This window comes from Athene noctua, chromosome 6 (genome assembly GCF_965140245.1).
Source record: "Athene noctua chromosome 6, bAthNoc1.hap1.1, whole genome shotgun sequence".
NCBI classification, from domain to species: Eukaryota; Metazoa; Chordata; class Aves; order Strigiformes; family Strigidae; genus Athene; species Athene noctua.
Window position 1 is genome coordinate 18345819 of NC_134042.1, and position 20272 is coordinate 18366090.

The 20272-nt window shown below is 40.6% G+C and overlaps 1 protein-coding gene across 1 annotated transcript in view; it reads left to right on the forward strand.

The window, feature by feature from the left end:
* The first annotated feature begins 3308 nt into the window (after positions 1-3308).
* Positions 3309-20272, forward strand: part of RASGRP1 (RAS guanyl releasing protein 1) — a 44451-nt gene continuing 27487 nt past the window's right edge. The window contains exons 1-2 of the mRNA XM_074909791.1: positions 3309-3913; positions 6305-6474. Of these exons, the coding sequence (XP_074765892.1) occupies positions 3882-3913; positions 6305-6474 (202 nt within the window). The 5' untranslated portion in view covers positions 3309-3881. The remainder of the gene's footprint in view (positions 3914-6304; positions 6475-20272) is intronic.

Consider the following 20272-nt stretch of genomic DNA (forward strand, 5'->3'; position numbering starts at 1 on the left):
TATGGTCCTTAAATGTAAGGAGGCAGTGGCTCCTCACCACTGGTTGAACACTGGGTGCTCTCAATTCCTTCTATTCTTGCAGAAAAGCTGGAACTTCAGAGGTACTGACAACCCAAACCACTTAATTAAGATCAGTCTAGTCTTCTTCAACCTGACTTCAAGATCATGTTTAAAAAGAGGATTCACATTCTTCTTAATTTTCTATACACTCTCTCAATCCTACAGTCTTACACTTTCAGGTCCCATTCTGCAATCATGAGTTTTATTGTCTCCCACTTATAAATGAAAGCTGTAGTTGTCCAAAATGTCACCCTAGAACATGCACCACTGAAGGAAGATGCTTGGGATGAAGTCACAAAACGTAACACTCTTATAGGTCACATCGCTTCAGGAAGTGGAACATTCCATCCCTGGCCACTATGGCAAAGGTTCATCAAGAGAAAAATAGTGGGAGAACTACCATGGTCTGATAACCTCAGTGGGATTATGAGACCAAAGCCTTCACTAACACTACAACTTTCTAAAAATAAAGTTTGATAAATCAGTGAAAGTACCCAAAGCCTAGCTCATCTGGATCGAAAGTTATGACCCAACTGTGGGAAAAGACATTAGAAATTCTCCACTAGCTGTAACAGAAATCAGCACTCAGACCAACAAAAACTGTTCTAACAGCTACAAAAACAGCTACAAACTTTAATTATAACAGGGAAGTACAGTTAGATGATGCCTTAAGTAGGAGAGCTATTCCTATCAGCTGATCATAGAGGATAGCCACACCTTTGGCGTTATCACAGCTCAGATGAAAGAAGTTTTTTCATGTGCAACTGCTAGCAGGCTCTCACTCACGACAACTTGTTAAACCCAATGATACTGATTACTAACTAGTTTGCATAACATATGTTGACTTTTCACATAGCGACTCTTCTTAGCCTTCCATTTGCTGTCCTTTTCAATTATGTTAGCAAGTTTTTTCCTTTTCTAGAATTGCTTCCTACACTAGATTGTCTGGCTTGTCTTTCTGTTGTCTGCTGACACCACCATCTAGCAGATGCTCTGTCAGCACCAAGGAACCTTCTCATTCATGATCCCACAAGGACACTGAAAAGCTTTTGGAATTAGGCTGTGATTTTGCAATGATCTGTGTAAAACAGATCTAAGTGAAAGTTACTGGCAAAATGTGCGGTCTTGCTCTTTTGCCCTTGTTTGGTTGTGGCTGCAATTGAGCTCATATGCGTGGGTGGTGAAATTAATTAAATAATCGATACCTCATGGCAGAACATGTATCATTTTCAGTTGGGTTGGGTTTTTTGCCTTAATGTTTGTGTGCAACTCACGGTGTGGTTGTACAAGCTCCACTAATTGGCCCATTGTAAACAGCAGGAATAAGGACCCAGGAAAGATGGCAAATTAAATGTGCTTAAAGCAGATGTGAAAGAACAGCTTAAGAAAATTATTTTCACCCCACTTCAAGGCCAAACTAGGTTTGTGGACTCATACTAACTTGGAAGGAGAAAGGCATATCTTGAAGTACAACAGAACTTAAAAGATCCAGCTTGTGCTGAGGCAGTAAGTTGGTCCCTTCACTTGGTTCCAATGGTAAAATCCAATTTATAAATTACTGTTGTTGCAAGACCTTCCAGGAATCTGAGTACAACAGTATAAGAACGCCTGGCTAGTCCTGCTTGCTTGGGAGCAATATGGCCCATCCTAGGCAACATCATCTTGCAACTCTGTCAGCATGGCTCCTTTGGATCATAAGTTATAAAGTAATCATCTACTGATTGAAGCTACTATTTCTGAGAATATCTTGCCTTTCCACAGAGCAAACCTCTGATCCTCTGAGAACACAAACCAGGCATGAATCTACTTTACAGCAGAAGACCATTTAATCTGATGAATGTCACATTCAAGGATCAGTATGTCAGACTGCTGTGTGGGCATGTAAGTTACAACTGAATTTTTATATGAGATTGTGTGCTGTAAGGTTTACACATGGATTATTTTCTGACCACAAAGCTAGACAGCATTCTTTCTGTCAAACTGCCATTTATTTGTGTGTGTGTATGCATGCACATGACCTTCTCAAGTAAAAAGAAAAAGGAAAGCTAGCTGGGTTGTACTTCTCTGAAGCAGAATTCAGCCAGGAGATTGGTTTAACAACATTAATTGCTACAGATAATATCACAGACCAGCTGACCTGTGGTCTTGCATATGTATTAATGTATTTGTGTTTCTTAAACCACAGCGACCTTCAAGCTCTATGCTAGGAGCTACTTTAGAAGTTATTCAGAAGAATGTGACCTACCCAACCACTGATGTGATTTCCAGGAGTATGAAGGATTTTCCCTTTCACGTGGAGCTCTTCAGCAAAGCAAAAGTCATGTTCGTACAGCTCCTGTTCTGATAATGGTAGCTACCACTGCCTCTGAGAAAATGCCAGTGAGCCGTGTCCTTTGCAAAACTGATCATTTTGGAGCCCTGAAAAGAAATGTGCCCTGGTTGGTGGCAGAGAATTACTTGCATTACCTGAACCTTACCAGTCCATCTTAAAATTAAAGAAACAGTTTATGAAAACTGTCTGGATGTCGGTGTGAGGCACTATGCCACTATGATGCCTGAATAATTTTAAAGAACATAAACTGTGCTCTCAAAATAAGCTGTTGAGAATGCAGCAGCCGAAGGACCCTGTGGCCCAGGACTTTCGTACTGCTCCGTCGAGTGTGTTTCTCAACAAAAGACCATTTGGTCAAACTAAATTACAGGATACGGGGTGAGCTCGGCCTTTCAGATTTTCTGCCTGGTGATGTCTCCTCAGAAGCGAAGAAGTCGTCAACGCTGGGCTGGAAGACCTCTCAGAAACTTGCAATTCTGATACAAGGACCATGAAAAAGAACTGGCTCCCCTTTCCTTGCTCTGCGCTTAAAGCGGAGGGACAGCGCAAGGTGCCAAATAAGCAAGAGGCTTTACAGTACCAGTCGCCCACGGGGGTACTCAATTTCGTGCCCCACCCCAGCAGCGCGCAGAGCTTACTTCCAGCTGGGTGCGGGGGGAGCAGCGTGTCTCCGCGGGCGCTGAATGACCCGGGCGCCTTCCCGCCGCCAGGCCCCCGGGCCGGCTCCGTGCCGGGGTCCCGGGCCGGGCTCTGCCGGCGGCAGGTGGCGGGGGGGGGGGGATGAAAGGGCCGCCTGACAGCCCGCCCCTCGCCGGCCGTTGGCGAACCGGCCAATCAGGGCGCGCGGGCTCAGGGCGCGCGTGGGTCCACCCCACCCGCGGTCACGTAACCCCGGGGCGGGGAGGACCCGGGGGCCCGTGTGTGACCGGCGCGGCCTCCGGCTGCGGCTTGGCCGAGAGCTTGGCGGCCCCCGGACTGTCCCGTCCCGTCCCGGGTGCCCCGGCGGCAGCTGTCCGGGGCCGCGGGCGGGCGGTGCGGTGCTGCCGAGGCACGCGTGAACACCACCGGGTCAGCCCGCCGTGGGGAGGGGGCCTGCCCCGGCGGCGGCGCCTGCCCTGCCGGGCCCCAGTTGTGCCCCGCAGAAAGGTGCGGCCGCTTTAGAGCCGGGCGGTGCCATCGGGAGAGCGCGTTTCGGTACCTGGTAAATCCGGTGGCTTCGGAGAAGAGCAGCCCGGTAGCTCAGTACTTCCTTCTGCCGATAAGATCTTCGCTTGCGCTCGTCACGGGTGGCGGCTGCCGCCGCCGCTGCCCCGCTTGAATCGGTTCCAGACTCCTCCCGAGGCGAGACGGGGAGCGGGAGAGCGGCGGGGCGGGAGGCGGCGATGCGCGGTCCCGCGCCGCTGCCCCCGGCCTCCTCCGCCCCGCGTAGCCCCGCGCCCTGCGCTGCCGGCAGAGCCGGCCGGGCGGCGGAGCCGCGCCTGGCGCCGACATGGGAACCTTAGGGAAGCGCAGAGAAAACCAGTGAGTTCGCCGTTGCCACCTGATTCTCCCGCTCCCGGCGGCGGGGCGGGCGGTGGGTCGCGGGGTCACAGGCCGCCGCGCCCCAGGGTGTGAGGTGCCGGCGCGGCGGGGAGGGGTGCGCGGCGCTGCCGACCCGCTGCCCCCCGCCCTGGCCCGGCTGGCGGGGGCTCCCGTGGGGCGCGGCGGTCCGGGCGGCTAGGGTCCGCGGGAGGCGGCCGAAGCCCCGCCAGGTGGGAAGGAGAGGGGGCAAGAAGCGCGGGAGGGTGCGGGGGGAGGATTTTGTTTCGGCCTTTTGAGTGCCAGTGCGCGCCGGGCAGCTCGGCCCGCGCCGGCTGGGACGAGCCTCAGCGTTACGGTCCCAGCGCGGCGGCTCCGGTTACCTGCGGCAGCGCCGGCGGCGGGGGGGCGGCGCCGGGCCGGGAGCGGCGGCCGGGCCGGGGGCACGGCTGTGCCGTCCGCTCCCCGCAGGGCCGCGCCGCCTGCCCCGGGCGTCACTTCGGGACCTGCGCTCGTTTGCTTGTGGTCTCTTCCCCGCTGCCGAATAGCGTGCGGTGGAAACGCGGGGGGCTCCTATGCTCCCCCCCAGCACAGCTTTAATCTCTTTTTCATGTCAAGTAACTGCTGCAAGGGGATCGGTTCTAATGAATGATTAATTTCAGACGTGTCACCGGCAGAGTTTTGCCTGTTCGGCGTTGCCAAGTCGGCCGAGGTGCTATTGTAAACTTTTTTGGGGGTGTGGACACTTTAGTTCTTCTATGCTCTGTTGCCAAGACCTAAAATATCTTCTGCAATAACTCTTACTACCGCATTGCTAGGACCCTCTGCCCTGTGTTGAAGACCACTGGAAAAAAATTAGGAGAGGGGTTTAAGCTTGTAAAAAGAAAACCCTGAAAGCTGCTCGGGCCCTGGCTCTTTTTATATGAGAACAGGAAGTCAGATCACAAAGCTAAGAGGGAAATTTAGAGAAAGGGGGAAGGGAAGAAAACATTCTTTGCGTAGCCACTGTCAGTTTAACTGCGGAGGCACTAAGTGATGGTCAGTGCCCCTGCAAGGTCAGGCCAGTATTTTCTGATTTTTGAAACTGTGGGGGCCTGGGGTCAGTGTTGGGTTGTCAGTGACATCAAGTGCAGTTCCATGGCTTTCCCAGCATTCAGATGAGACAGAAAATTACAGTGAGGCTTCACTGGGATGAGGTAGGGTCCAGTCTGTCTTCATAAGGCATCCATATTTTCACCTTCATCCAGGAGTGCCCATATACAGGAATGCTTGTATCTGCCTTCCCTATCTGTATGGAACATGCAACCTGGATAAATTTCTATGCCTTTTCTTCCCAGGACTGTCAGTTTATTAATAAAGTCTTGCATAGCGTTTCAAGAAAATTTGTATGAAAGCTTAAGATAGCATCTTAAAGGTGCTGGAGTCACTTGTTTAGGAAGACTCTAGAGTGTAAATTGCCCCTGAAATAAACCCAAGTTTTATTGAAACAACAGTGATTGTTGCCCTTTTGTGAACTGTATGGTTATACTCTCAAGTCAGATTTTGAAGTGCTTCCTGTTACTTGCAGGCAAAAATTTTACGGGACTTTTCATCGATATAAAAATGTGCCGATTTCTATTTCATACAGAATTATGAATGATGAACAGCCTTTAATATTACCTGTAAACATACCCATTCTTGAAATCTAAGATACTATATGATCAAAATACAAGCCTAAAACTAGATACGTGCTTTATTTTGGTCTTTTTTACCTTTATTATTAAAGACATTAACTTAGTCATGCACGCAATTTTAAAAGTTTAGTGGGAAATAATAGTATAGAATGGTTGCAGGTTAATCTCTTTCGTTTCTTTTTTTTTTTTTTTTTTAAAATCGTGAAATACTCCACTGAAAAGTTGCACTGATATTTTGTTTACTTCAGAGTGATTTTCTAAATTAAATCAATAAAGCTAATCTGGCAATTTCCAATGTGTGCAATATTGGATTGTAGTTATAATTTTTTTCTCCTTTACTTTTGGTGGGCACACAAATACGTGGTGGTAGATTACTGCATAACAATATTCCTGTTACATAGGGGTTTGAGGGGGTTTTATGCTTGTGCTGAAATCGTAATGTAAACCTAACTCCTCAGCAAAGAAACAAGACGTCTGGTAATCTTGACAGATCATTCAAGGAGCTCCATAGCTGTGTGCTCTACAGTCCACGTTTAGCAGCAAAAAAAAAAAGTCACTTACTGAGCAGTCTCTTCGGTGTACGTATTAAGTGGGAGGGTTATGGCTTTCAGCACCCTAGCTACAGGGAGTTAATTGTCCTTTAAATTTCTCCTCCTTTCCCGTGCAGTGTAAGATTTACCACTCGGTCTCGTATTTACTTCACTATTGTGCTTTCTTTTAGGCAACCTGCCCAAGCATGCAGCACTGCCCCTGAATCAGCACTTGAGCTGAAGCAGATCAGTCACTGTCCCAGCCTTTCAAATCTTACCCAGGTCACCATGGTGCCATTGGGGCACTTAGCCAAAGGGGCCACTTTGGAAGATCTTCTTGAAACCTGCATTCAGTCTTTTGGTGAGTGTCTGGAGGTTTTTAGAATCATATTAATTTGTTTCTGTCCTGGCTATGTTTAGGTCACTTACAAGTGAGTTACACTGATTTGTTAGCATGCTGACTAGAAAGGCATAACTGAGAATTTTCTATCTGTAGGTGACCACATATTTTTATAGGTTTGTGGATCTGTTTATGCATATGCATGTAATATATGCTAAGAGATTAGTGTGACCACTTTTGTGAGTGAGCAAGACAAACGCCAGTCATCTATACTTTTATGTGTGATTTCTGTTGTTCCTTCAATTATCACTTTGGTAAAATTTAGCAAGTAATCATTGTATTTTGCGTATTGCTGTAATATTATCATAATGTGTGTAAACAACATGTTTATATTAAACATTTTGAAATGAGCAGGGCTATTTTTAAGCTAGGTGAAATAACACTGGATTGCTTCGTGCATTATCAGTATAGATTTTAAGTTGCTTCTCTACAGAAGGGAAAGAATCCAAACAGAAATCATGACTGTATACCTTTTTGAGCCTATCAGTTATCCATTTGTCTTTTTTACAATAAGAATTGTGATATATGGACAAGCATGACTGTTGCCTGAGCACTATATCCCTAGTTTCCTTTTCCAACTTTATCATTAGTAAATGTGTTTATTTTTTATATTATTAAAATATGTTAGTACTGAAAGCACTCAAAATGATTCTGAATAATTTTCTTGCAAGTAGTGCATCTGTTCGCTAATGCTGTGTCTTAGTGCTGTGACCTATTCCCAAAGCATATATGGCAAAGTCTTAGGTGCAGAGTAGTCCTTAGCAAAATAAATGTACTTGAGCAGCCACTAAGCCCTAAAATAATTAATCTATATAGTTAAATAGTAATACATAGTGCTGATCTAGTGATACAGCACATAAATACTGTATAAACAATGACTAATCTTTCACGTTCATTGGAAATGCTTTTTTTTTAAACTTTAATGAACATCTGAGAAAAGTTGGTGAAACGTGTAATTGTCAGTAATAAATTGTTAGAGGTTTTTATTGGTTTCTTTTCTCCTTCATTTAATTGTTGTAAAGAACATGTCCACTGAACTGCTATAATTCCTAAAGAAATGTCAACCAACATTTTTATAACTTTTGGTTCACTAGGAGTGAGATAAAACATGTAGAAGGACATCTAAGACCTTCATACAGTTTTAATATTGTGACTACTTGACCAATATTAATGTGTCCACATCTTTATCCAAAAATGTATTAGAAATGTAACATTATAAAAATCCAGTAGAATGATTATGGTGATTGATTTCAAGTAATGTCGGTGAAACCCTGAATGGGAAGTTATTAGAAGCTTAATTATTTTAATACTTTTTTAATACTCTATGTATATCAGCATACACATGCTTATGTGTTCTTGGATTCCTGGGTATCCATATATTATAAGGACTAAGCTGACAAAGAAAAGCAGGTGTACCTGTCCAGTTCAGCTATATATGCATGTGAATCTTTCTAAAGGGTTTCATACTTCAGTTAGAAAGTTACCACAGTCCACTAAATAGGGTTTTCTGAACCTTGTCAAGTGGTGCGTAGGTCTAGCAAAGTGAATAGTAGGGCATCTTCAAACATAATCTTAAACTCACTAAGGACTGCTAGAATTATGACGTGTGCTGCAGAAGTTCAGACTCTTCATTGGACAATTCATAGTAGTGTCTGTATTTGTACATCTTCTATGACATTATGCATGTTCTTAAGCTATACTGGAATTTCCCAGTAGGGTATTTACATAAATTCTGAAGTGCAACTCTTACAATTATAGATAACCTACATAACAAATTTCCTTAAAGAAGGTTCTTGTAGCTACCAACAAAAACACTGTGCAAAATTCATTCACATCATTGTCCCAATAAAGGAAGAGATGGAAAAAACTTAATTTGGGAGTCTGAGGAAGGTTAGGGATAGGGAGAAAAATGGTGTAAAAAAAGCATAGTTGCTGAATGATTACAAGTAAACTTAATGATTCAGCAAGTTTCCTCCCATGCGTAGTAATAAAGTAAAGCTGTTACCCTGTACTCTAATAGTTCTATTTAGACTGAGGTTATAACTTCAGTCTAAGATATGCTGATTTATAATATTTTGTATATTATTCTAGAAATTAATTATTGTGATCTGAGAAAGTTTTATTTCAATATTAAAAATACAGAAAACCCCAAGGCATAAACACAGATTTCCTTTGTATATTTTAAATTTACTTTCTGGAGAAAGCCTTTGATTCATTTGCTGCCTAGGGTTAAGGAGAACAATAGGCAGTAGATAGAGATGATGATGCGTCACATTTCAGAATATCTATTGCATCATGTTAATCCTACACTGCACTTACTAATACTATGTGTGCAATTACAAATACAATTCCTATATAAAATATGTTCCTGGACTCAATTATACAAGTTCAGAAAAAGCAAATCATTTGTAAGAGAGGCTGCTGTCAACAGGTTGGCATATATGCAGAGAATTATCACAAGAAGGTCTAACCAAGAAGGTATTAAGAATTAATACACACAGCTGTGAAGAGCACCAATATAAGTTATTTACCTTACAGTATAGATAAGGGGGAAAAAATGAGAAAGTGGGTATGCTAAGTTGAAGAGTGAGAAGACTGAGATTTGTCACTGTTGTAAATGGATTCCAGGATGTTTTGTGGAAAGACAAGTTTTGTCCAGAGAGCCAAGTTAATCCAAAACCTATGTTAAGGAGGCAAGGTGGAAAGATTTGGATCTTGGAGTTAGTGATGTTGTCTGTGGGTCTACAACAGTACTGGGTAGAAGATGATGGTAGAATGTGGACAGAGTAGTGTGAATTACAGTGGTGGTGGTGTATCTGCTAATTGCAAAACAGTTAGGAGGCCTTTCATTTACTTTTTTTAGAAAAGACCAAAAGCGTATTCAGTGTAATTAACTTAAACATCTACTTTGGGATGATTAGCGTGTGTGCTTTCACCTCTCAAACTTGGTCTTCTGTAGCTTGAACTGGTGAATGATAGGCATGTACTTTAGAGACAGAAACAGTGATGGTCATATGAGGTAGTGTTAAGTCATGTAGATGATCACTACATCTGAGAGATCAGTATTATGCCAGAGTTTATGCAATAGCATGATGACAAGGATATGCTAAAAGTAGAGGTTTCTTCAAGTCCCATGAAAGGTTGCATCAGGATGAGTAAGATGAATCATCCTGCAAATGAGCTGCCAAGAGTAAAGGCAACAGAAAAGTCACAGTGTAAGCTAGGGCAAGAGTTCGGGAAAAATAGCATGATGAGAGACTGAAGGCAGAAAGTGTGTTAGAAAGGAATATTGGTCCTGAGATTAGATTTGTAGAGACTTGAAACTGCTCTCATCAGTTTGAAGAGAAGAGATTTGGTTATACAGGACAATGATTTAAAACATGTTCTACATGGCTTGGAAGATCTCTCAACATTCTAAGTAGTTACAGGATGCCATTACTGCTATGATCTGGATTGACAAGAAGAGCTGTAGAGCACAAGTAAATGCATCATGTATGATTGCCTTAGAAAAGAAGGGGAAGTGTAGCTTATAAGCGGAGCTGACAATAACTTTTAAAGATGAAAAAGTGATGGTGTGGAAAGAAAGAGAAGTCGTAACAGAGAAGAAGAGGAAAAGAGAAATAAGGAAGGAGAATGCATAGAGGTGAAAAGCAGGAGGTAGGGTAAAATGATTGGAAAGACTAGAAAATACAGAGGCTCTAGAAAGGTTAGGTTCAATGAAACCTATCAGAGAGGTTAATTCTGAACAGAAAGCTCATAAAGAGCAAATTAAAGGTAGGTGTTCAATTGGCAACAACACGGCTGAAGTTGTGAGTTCAGAGAAGCAAAGAAGTAATTGATAGATCTTGGCTTGGAATATGGCAGCTTCAGGAGGGAGATAATTTATTCTGGGGAAGTGACTGTGATTCTGGAGTGGAACTGTAAGTAGGACAGTGACTTTAACCCCCTGCATCCATGTTTTTCTATTACATAGTATATAAAGTGCTGGGAAAAGAATGTGCTTTTGACTGGCAGACAGTTCTCCAAAAGTCACTATGGCTCTGTCTCCTACTTTGTTGCTAGTTGTAAAGACACTTACTCTGTCAGCTATGTTGTTGAAACTGCCAGAGTAGGGTCTAGTCTGCTGGTCCACTGCCATATTGAGTATTTAATGCTGACAGTTCAGTAGAACACAGAAAACTTGTGCTTAGGCACAGCCCTACTTTTTGCTAGTTGTTCTTACACTAATCTCTGTGAGACTGCATAAGTTCATGTTAACATATATTTAGTCCAGAAAGTGTTACAGATGAGGGAGAAAGAATATACCAGCAGTGTTCACTTCACTGGATATATATTTTAATTTGTTAATTGTATATCTGCTAACTAGAAATGAAATAATAACTGTTCATAACGCTTTTCACCCTAGACTATCCTCATGCTATTGTGAGCTTGATGTTCTGACTATGTGTTAGCAAGTCAGTTTCTATTCTAGCAGATAATGTTCTTCTATTTGTATTTTCACTACATGTTTGTGCATGGTAAGAGGTCCATATTTCTTTCCCTTGACTCTACATTTGTATTATAAATGTACCTTTTTGAAAAATCTTGAGTAAAGTTTAAACGTACTTATTCTTTTTAAACAAATACACCTTCCAAAGATTTGATGAACTATTCTAACATACATTCAAGCTTATAGACCATATGCCCACACAAAATATGTCTAAATTGTTTTACAAGTGGTTAAAAACTCTGTTACAATTGGAACAAAATGTATCTTCAGCGTAGTGTCACTTTGCTATCTCCCTGCTTTGCCTGCAGTAAAGTCCTGAAATGTTACCTATGATAGAACGACCTAACAGACAATTCCAAGAGTGCACTTCAAAGTCATAATTTATACACACACTTGTGTCTTCCTAAAAGCATCTGAGGGTCACTTATGAGCTGAGAAATCCCTAAGATGTGAAAATTTTAATATTATGAAGGTATTTCTATCCTTAATCTTTCAGTGTGATATTTTACTCATTTGCCTCTTACCTTTGAGTACTGGAAGCATGTTCACTGTAGCACACAGAAGATCTATGCTTATCCTACAATTCAGACACTTCAGTTACTGCTGGACAAAATAAGTGTGCTCAATGAAAAAAAGAAATCATGAATCATCATCTCTAAATGCATGTCACCATGCAGTGTCCCTGTGTCTGCTTTCTTAAGAGATGTAATTAAAAGGGCTTTAGGAAAGCAACCAAAATGTTTCCCACGGCATGTAGCATAATCCTTTGTGGAAGATCAGCCACAATAAACTGTTTGCAGTGGAATTAGTTCTTTATACTGCTATGTCAATCTTCAATATGAAAAAAAAAAGATTCAAACCCATGGCTACTACTTTTCAAAGAAGTTCAAAATCATAATCTCAAAGATTAGCAATGTTCTGAATAGAATTTGTGTGAACCTAGGGCAATTTGCAACTTCTAGTGGTCGTAATACTCCTAGACGTCTAGGTCTAAGAGTAGGTTGTGGCATAAATTGTTCTGCTGTGTCTGATCAGTGCTAAACTAGCTTGTTGCCTCAATATGTGGTAAAGTGAGATGTCTGTAAACAAACCTTAGAAATTCTGGAAACCACTTCCAGACTGATCTGGATGAAATATGTGACAGAATTTTGTTAGAAATCAGAAGTCTGGCAAAGGTGCTGGTTGCCTCTTAGGTGCTAGCTGCCTCAAACTGTACAGGTTAATCACACAGCATTTTCTAGAATAAAAAATAACTACATTAGCTGTCTAGTTCTGTGAACTGTAAGATTTTTATAGCTCACTTTTGTATCAATATCATGCAAAAATACATTAGTCTTAAGAATTCTTTGGGAGCCAGGTAACTATTGCATCCATTTTACAAACAATGAAACAGGCAAGTTAGATAAATTTACTCATCAGGAGAACCATAGCCATCTTCTCTAAAATACGGAAAATCTGAAAGTCTTATCCTGTTTTTCCCCTTCCAGTTATCTAGAAAACCCCACTCTTAACAGAAGTACATTATTCCAGTCTAGTTAAAATGTACAATAACTAGTGAAACAATCACAGTTCAAGTACCAAGTTTATCTTTTTACCAGATTTACCATATACTGAATTCTAACATAGAATCCTGACTCAAAAGCAGTTACGTATTTCAAAGCATAAGCACACCCACAGAAGGCAACTTTAGTCATTTACTTTTTTCTATTAGGTTTGCCTGAACAGTCATTCGTTTTTATCTCATGCTCCACAAACTTGCAGGGTTCCACTCCTCGCCCCTGAAGCTTAGGCTGAATGCTGAGGACTCCAGTCCCCCCAAAAGTAGTTAAAGCTTGTTCGTGGTATTGTTCTGTATTAAAATGTTGTTGATCATTGTGTGTTAAGTAATCTGGGTATGATTTGGTCAGATACTGTGCAGAAACTTTAGTATTGCTTGGCAACAGAAACTGTGTTAATGATCAATTAATGACACTGTGGGAACAGAAGAGTCATTACTGCTCTGTAGAATGCATGACATTGTGGGAACAGAAGAGTAGTTACTGCTCTGGAGAATACAAAGTGCTGTTTAGCTAACTATTAAAGTTAATTGTGATTGTACCAAACGAAAATAGATTTCTTTTTTAACCTCACGTCTCTAGTAAAAAATTTCCCAAAGAAAAGAAACTTCAGATATCTTTATTTTAAAGTTCTATTTAGCTAATTTAACTTCAGTCTTTTCAATATAATTTTCCAAAGTCAAGAAATAAATAATAAAAGACAATTAAGAAAACTTAGACTTCTTGCTTTATAAAGCAGTCTCCCATTTACTTATAATTACCACAGGGATATATAAATGTAACTTCAGATAAAACCATATATTGTATTTAGCAATGCATAAAAGCTTAGATAGCACTAGAAAAAAATTCATTCTCCTGAGAACATTGTATAAATTTAATTTTTTCTTCTCCATCTATGTATGAAGTTGAAGCAAGAAAATCACTTGTTCTTTAGGCTTCCCCGTGCATCTTACTTTTTATGTTACTCAGTTTGGTTTGCGTGTGCTTTAAGTCTGAAGTCTTTCAGCGTTTTGCTGTGTATTGCCAAGTGTGAAGACATATTTTTGCATTGATTTTTTGAAAGTCTGAAAAAGAAGAGGCTTCCCTTAGACTGTTACATAGTTCAGTAGATATTTCTGTTATGCAGGACAGGCTAGAGATCAAAAGCTAAGATAACTTTCTAAACATGATACCGCTTTTTTCCACCAATACTGAGGTAAGAAGATGCAAGTGCAACAGCTGGCAAAAGGCAAAGATAAGAGAGTATCTGCTGGGATCTATTAAGATTGCACTTGTGTTGGAGATTACTTTAGGAATCCCTCAACACTGCAGTTTTAATACTGAAATGTATATAGGGGCCATATAAAAAAAAAATCAGTGCCTCATGCCACCTGTATTGTGATGAAAAATCATTTAGAGATATGCCATAATATCCTTCTTTTGAAATACAGAACTCCTCTGGCAGAGAACAATAGTATAAGATGTCAAGAGCTTCTTTTCTATTTTAACCTTTACATTTTTTTTGGAAGAAAATTCACCTTCAGAATACTCACTTTGGGTATGGGTGAGTTGTTTTCTCCCTTCTTCCAGGAGAACTGGTTATGTTTAATGTCTGTCTCCAGTATGTAGTGTTACTCTTTTAAAAGTATACATGGAAAAAAAAAAAGTACTTGTTTAGGTTGAATAACAGAAAATAATCAGATACCTTTATTAGAAATAATAAGAAATGCCCTGCAACAGTACTGACGAAGCATAAAACTCTTGCTCCGTGCTAGACCAACTGATACAGTGGGGCCAATAAAGCTTACACGCTTGGACACGTGGGGATGTTTCTCTGATGAGAGTTTGGCATACTGCAGCTAGCTCGAATCTGCAGTTGGGGAACTTCTTCTGTATGCAGGTATTATATAGTGCTACCTTGTGATTAAGTATGTTTTAAATTCGGAGTGAAGCTGCAGGTCTTTTGAAACTTTGATTTGTTTGGTCCCTGGTGAACAAGAGATGTTTCAGCCTAAAGATGAACTGTTGTGGTTTAACAGTGGCCATCAGCCAAGCACAACATAGCTGTCGACTTGCCACCCTCCTCAGTGGGATGGGGGAGAGAATTGGAAGGGTAAAAGTGAGAAAACTCGTGAGTTGAGATAAAGACAGTTTAATAAGTTTTGAAAAAAGCACAAAGCCAACAACCAAAGCACCCAAACAAAACCAAGAAAAACATGTGATGTGAAAAACCCTGATTGCTCATCACCAGTCAACTGATGCCCAGTCAGTCCCTGAGCAACCCTGGCAAACATCCACACAGATTTTGTTGCTGAGCACATGGTATGGTATGGAGTATCCCTTTGGTCAGCTGGGGTCAGCTGTCCTGGCTGTGTCCCCTCCCAACTTCTTGCCCACCCCCAGCCTACTCGCTCATGGGGCAGTGTGGGAAGGTATGCCCCAACTGCAGGATTAGAAGCTAGTTTGCCAGAGAGTCTGTAAACACTGATTCCAGAAATATATCTAGAAGTTAAAGCAAAAACTAGGAAGCTGAGGTATGTAAGGGAGGGAAAGCTGAAACAGTAAGTCAGAAATATTAGAGAAGAGTTGGTGCATTCATCAGTAATGAAAATCAAGGCCAGGAACTGGGATCTAAGTGATCTGCAACATCTTCAAGTCCCTGAGAGGAAAGCGGCTGGTGTCTGCCAGTCTGTTACAGTTTGAACCTTTGGATGGGGCTGACTTTGTGCTTCCCTGGATCTGATGGCTGCCTGCCCCCAGATCAATCATGCAGTTAGAGAGAAGCTTACTATAAAACACTGCAGTTGTGGGATGAGTAAGTGCTAAGCATGTAGCTGGGTTCAGTGGTCAGATAGTGATACCAGCCTCAGAAGTTTTTGATTCTGTTCTGGGAGTCTCATTTGTCTTATCCATCAGTGCTTAATGCCAGCACAGCTGTGTTGCCAAGCATTACACTTAAATTATTCAAGAGTTGCCTGCAGCTCAAAAGCTGCACGTGGCTCCAGTATCATGATTTAAAGCTTTGAAAAATTCTTTAATGCCCAAATTATGTTTTGTAGGCTTTTTAGAAAAAAGGACTATTTGATTAGAAAGTTCTCATCTAAATTTGCTAAAATCAATATTTTAAACATGCTGTAGAACAATGTAGGGGGGGGGGGGGGGTGTTAACTTTTTATCTTGTTCTGTGTACTTGATCTGAATTTCCAAGGCTAATGGAGTGCTTTCCACCCACATTTCATTTGGTTTCTCTCGAACTACATTTTAATTTCTCAAAATCATCCCATTTCCCTTGACAAGAGCTTTTATCATCTTGTTTTCACTTCAAAGACTTACCCACCCAGAGCTCTTTCTGCAAGATGTAGCTTTCCAAATACTGTTTCTTAAGAGAGGGTAATGGCTTTCCCTTGAGGTTTTTCTCCTCTAATGTTCTCTACCCTCATACAGAACAGTCTTATTATCCTTTTTGGATGCATATTAGACTCACTTGTGTCTTGGATATATCTGCAATGTTAATGAGTATTTGGAGGAACAGAAGTGTGCTCCCCCCACCATTCTGTAGGGAATTTGAAGGGGGAAGTAGACTTGGAGAAGTGTCAAGTTTCTAGGGTTTCTTCCAACATCTGTGTTTACTTGGCTTTTTTAGGGTTCTGTTGGTGCAGAATTGGTCACAGAGTACTATGATTCTTTCCTCTCTGGAAAAATACTGATTTGTTCTCATTTTAATTTTGGAGTTTTTCCTCCTAAGACTAATTACTTGTGTAAATAAATTTATGTATGACTCACTTAATAGTCACAAGCATGTATGGACAATGAGCCAATTTTTTAAAAAAAAAAAAAAAAAAAAGGGCAAAAAACTGTAGTGCAATTCCCTGAGTATTTTGGTGCTGTCTGTTAAACATTAAAGCATTCTTGGGGGGAACTCCACCATCCTGTATGGAATTAAATGAAAGCTGGAGAGCTCAAGACTCCACCTGCTTTCTGCTGCAGCTAAAATTAAAACAATCGTTCTTTTACCTAATTAGTGTGTCATCTTTGTAAGGACTTTATAATTAAGTTATATCTGAAAGATACTAAGCACTTAAAATAATGATCTGAAATAAAAATTCACTAAGGACAAGTACAAAATTCTACACTTAGGGTAATCTGTTGTAAAAACAGTACAGTAAAGTCATTGATATGCAGCATTTCTGCAGAAAAGGATCTCAATGTGAACATGGATTTTCCAACTGAAAATGGTTTCATTATACCATACCACTGCATAAACTCAAAGGAGATACGTGCATGCATAGAGGTGTGTGCTTTTTTTTTATATATATGTATGTTATATAGGTACATTTACATACATAAAACCATGTATGTATATAAAGGTATTATATACAGGACACTAAAAATAACATTCTAACTCTGATGCTAAGACCTCCTCTGGAGTACTATATTCAGGTTTGTTTCATAAAGATGCAAGCTGCAAAGGTTGCAGGAAAGCACACCAAAGTTGACCAAAGATCTAGAAAACCTGTCCTCTGAGGAAAAAAATTGACAAAATCTGCTCTTTTCTAGGTCAGAAAAGAGAGAGTGAAGCCATCCTTAAATAGAGAAAATATATTGATAAGGGAAAGAGAATGTTTTTTTCTGTGCTGGGGGGCAGGCATAATGGGCTTAAGCTGCCCGTGTTGCTTGAAGTCTTTGATTAGACAGTAGGGAGAAATCTCTAGTGACAGAGGTGCTTAGGTGCTGGAATAAGTCACCTTCAGAGGCTGTGAAATCATCATTGTAGAATTTTAACAGTAAATTAAACTGTCTCTGAATCATACTGGCTTTGAGAAAGATGATTCTGCATTGGGGCAGAGGAATAGAGTACATTAGCTCCTAGCCCTGATATCTGCCATCAACTGAGCTTTCAACTGTCTTTAAAAAATAAAGGCTATTTCCAGCTCAAAAAGTGAACAGTTTAAGTTGAATCTGCTTGCTGACCCTCAATGATGATGTTATAACTGATGAATAGGATGGTGGCTTCTTATGAATCCAATTCTGATCAAATGAGATCGATTTAATGAAGAGAGTTAAATGACTATGTCTGTTACAGGATACCAAATTCAAATGAGGCAATAATAAGCTTGTAGTAAGAAGACTACTATGTGTTGCGTAAGTTTTTAAGCTGAAGGAGAACAGAGTGTTTTCTGTTTGTAAAGGGAGGTTCCAGAAGGTATCTATAAAATACTCAGGGAATACTTTTTTCAATTTTGGTTTCTTCTAGCCATTCTGAGGTTATATCATAGTACCACACCCTGCATGTGGGGCAGAGACATTGACTTCTGGCTGTTTCAGTTCAGTCACTAAACCCTAGCATGTACTCCCACATGTACCTCCATATTTCATACATGTCTGTGTGTTTCATCAAGGTCTTAGAGACCTTAAAAACATCTGTAGCCACAGTTTTCAAATCACATGCTGCTTTAATAATCTTTGCAGACATTTATAACACCATCCCTATACCATCTTCTTTAAGCCACCCGAAAAAAAGGACTTTGCAGAAATCTTGAAGAACTCTATGTAGCACATCAGTTTGGTGTAGCAACCCACAACTTTCAGCTTTGCACTTGATAAGACTGCCTGGCAACTGCTTGGTGCTTTCTTGCATTGCATTAGTTTTGGTGCTACTTTTTGATAACCATTGGAAGACTTAAGGGAGCTTACAAGAAGTTATTCATGTTGTGAGTAGCTTAGTCACTGATCACGTGATGTCAGTGCTCTGTGATTCACTTCTGATTAATTTCAAATTGTGTGCTAGGTGATAAGAGTTGGAACCTGCTTATGAAATAAAGGCCTTGTAGACCTAGAAAAGTTGACTTCTTTCTTGGAAAATTCAGTTCATTTAAGACATCCTTGGCATTCTTCCTGTTGCCTTATCATTGCACTTATGAGTGGGAAGGTCTTGGTACAACAATCTTGTCTTTTGAGCATTTTCTTTCTGTTAAGTATATTTACCACAGGCTTGGTGGCCATTACGACCTGGTAAAAAGCAGGCAGTTTGCTCTTAAAGCCTTGATTATTGGTTTTTGAATACTTTGATTCTTTCAGCTATTCTAGGAACAAGTGATACTTCAGTTTTTTCTAAATCACATTTACAAGGGAGTCACCAATTGGATCATGCAATAGAGTGGCTGGTGGGCAGAATAGGATGTTCTTAGCCTTGTGTGTTCTCAGTCTCACATATGTAACGGAACTTTTGTAATCATAGTTTTTAGTGGCTATGTGCTACTACATAGATAATAAAATAATTAGCCCTAAATGTCTTTGTGCTTTCACTCATGTAATTAAATACTGGAAAAGTATATTCAACTCCAGTTGTTTCTTTCAGAGAATATTTATTAAAATATCTTAGAACAGTAAAGGCATTACAGGAGGAAAAACATGTAACCGGTGGGTTATTTATATTTTGCTGCAAAGAAATAAAGCTAAGGCTTATGCAGTATTTTGCAGCTTTCTTTAAGGTAAATTGAAACACACCCATTTCACTTTATTTAGTATTCACTTAGTGGTTTTTGCTCAGCGGGGTGTGTGGTTAGAAACAGGTATATAAACGGAAATGAAAATGAGTCTCAAAGTTTTAAAACAAACAGCTGGAGGCTCAAGAGAATGCTGCAGAGGCATTCAGAGACACTCTTGCAACACAGTCAGAAAAACCCTCTTATTGGCTCCGCCATTTGCACAAAGAGAGTTAACCATAACTTGTTACTTCCTTACACACAGCTATGTTTAGCAGGTTAGCTCTTCAAAAAGAAGTTACCTAGTGGTCAGAGATGCTAAACACCCAGTGACAGTTCTGAAACCAAAACTGAGCTGGAGTCTCTTCTCACCTAAAGCCCATTTTACCCAGTGTATTACTCCATGGATTTTTTTAAATTACGATTTTGTGAAATACGAATGAAAGGGGAACCAGACTCACTATTTTTATTTTTAGTAACATTTGCTGCATCATGGTGTATGCACTTGAAAAGTGCTTCCTTTTAAAATTGGGCAGGAAGATGACATTAAATATTTGGTACTGCATGTGTTTGTAAAATTGTGCACTGCTACAGTTCCGTACAGGTTTGCTGTTCAGTGCTGAACCGTACTGGGAACCGTAAGATGTTTTGCTGCATAGTGTTTGTTTCATTTTTTAAACCATCACTAATACAATGTTTTTCTTTGTGGAGGTGAGCCTTTTAGCTGGGTAAGAGAATGGATAACACAAAACTTAGTACTGCTTTAATGTGTGCACAATAATTGCATGTTGTTGTAATGAATTCTATCTCTGTTGTGAGATAATTAGGTTTGTATCTTGTGAAGCATAAATATGCTTTTATTATGCAAGAAAATACCATAAGCGTGTTGACCTGATCTCTAATAGTAGGCAGAACATACTGGCTTTCTCTGCATCTTTGTAAAATGGAAAAGATGCCTTCTAGAGGACAGAAATTCAGTTTGGAACCTGGTACCCAGTGGTACCTGTATTACGTCATGGTAGAGGATTTTGGAATGCACACAGAGGAGAAACTGCTAGGAGAAAGAGTTATTTTCTGTCTTTGTCAGCTGGAGATGATCTATATTGAGCACTTCTGAAAAGCTGGTGATTTAATTACAGCTGTATATACTTAATACTATGTGTGCACATAACCATTTGGCTTCCAAGTTAAGCATATATTGAACTGCTTTTCTGATTAAACAAGAGCTGTTGGATGGAGGCTCTGGCAGA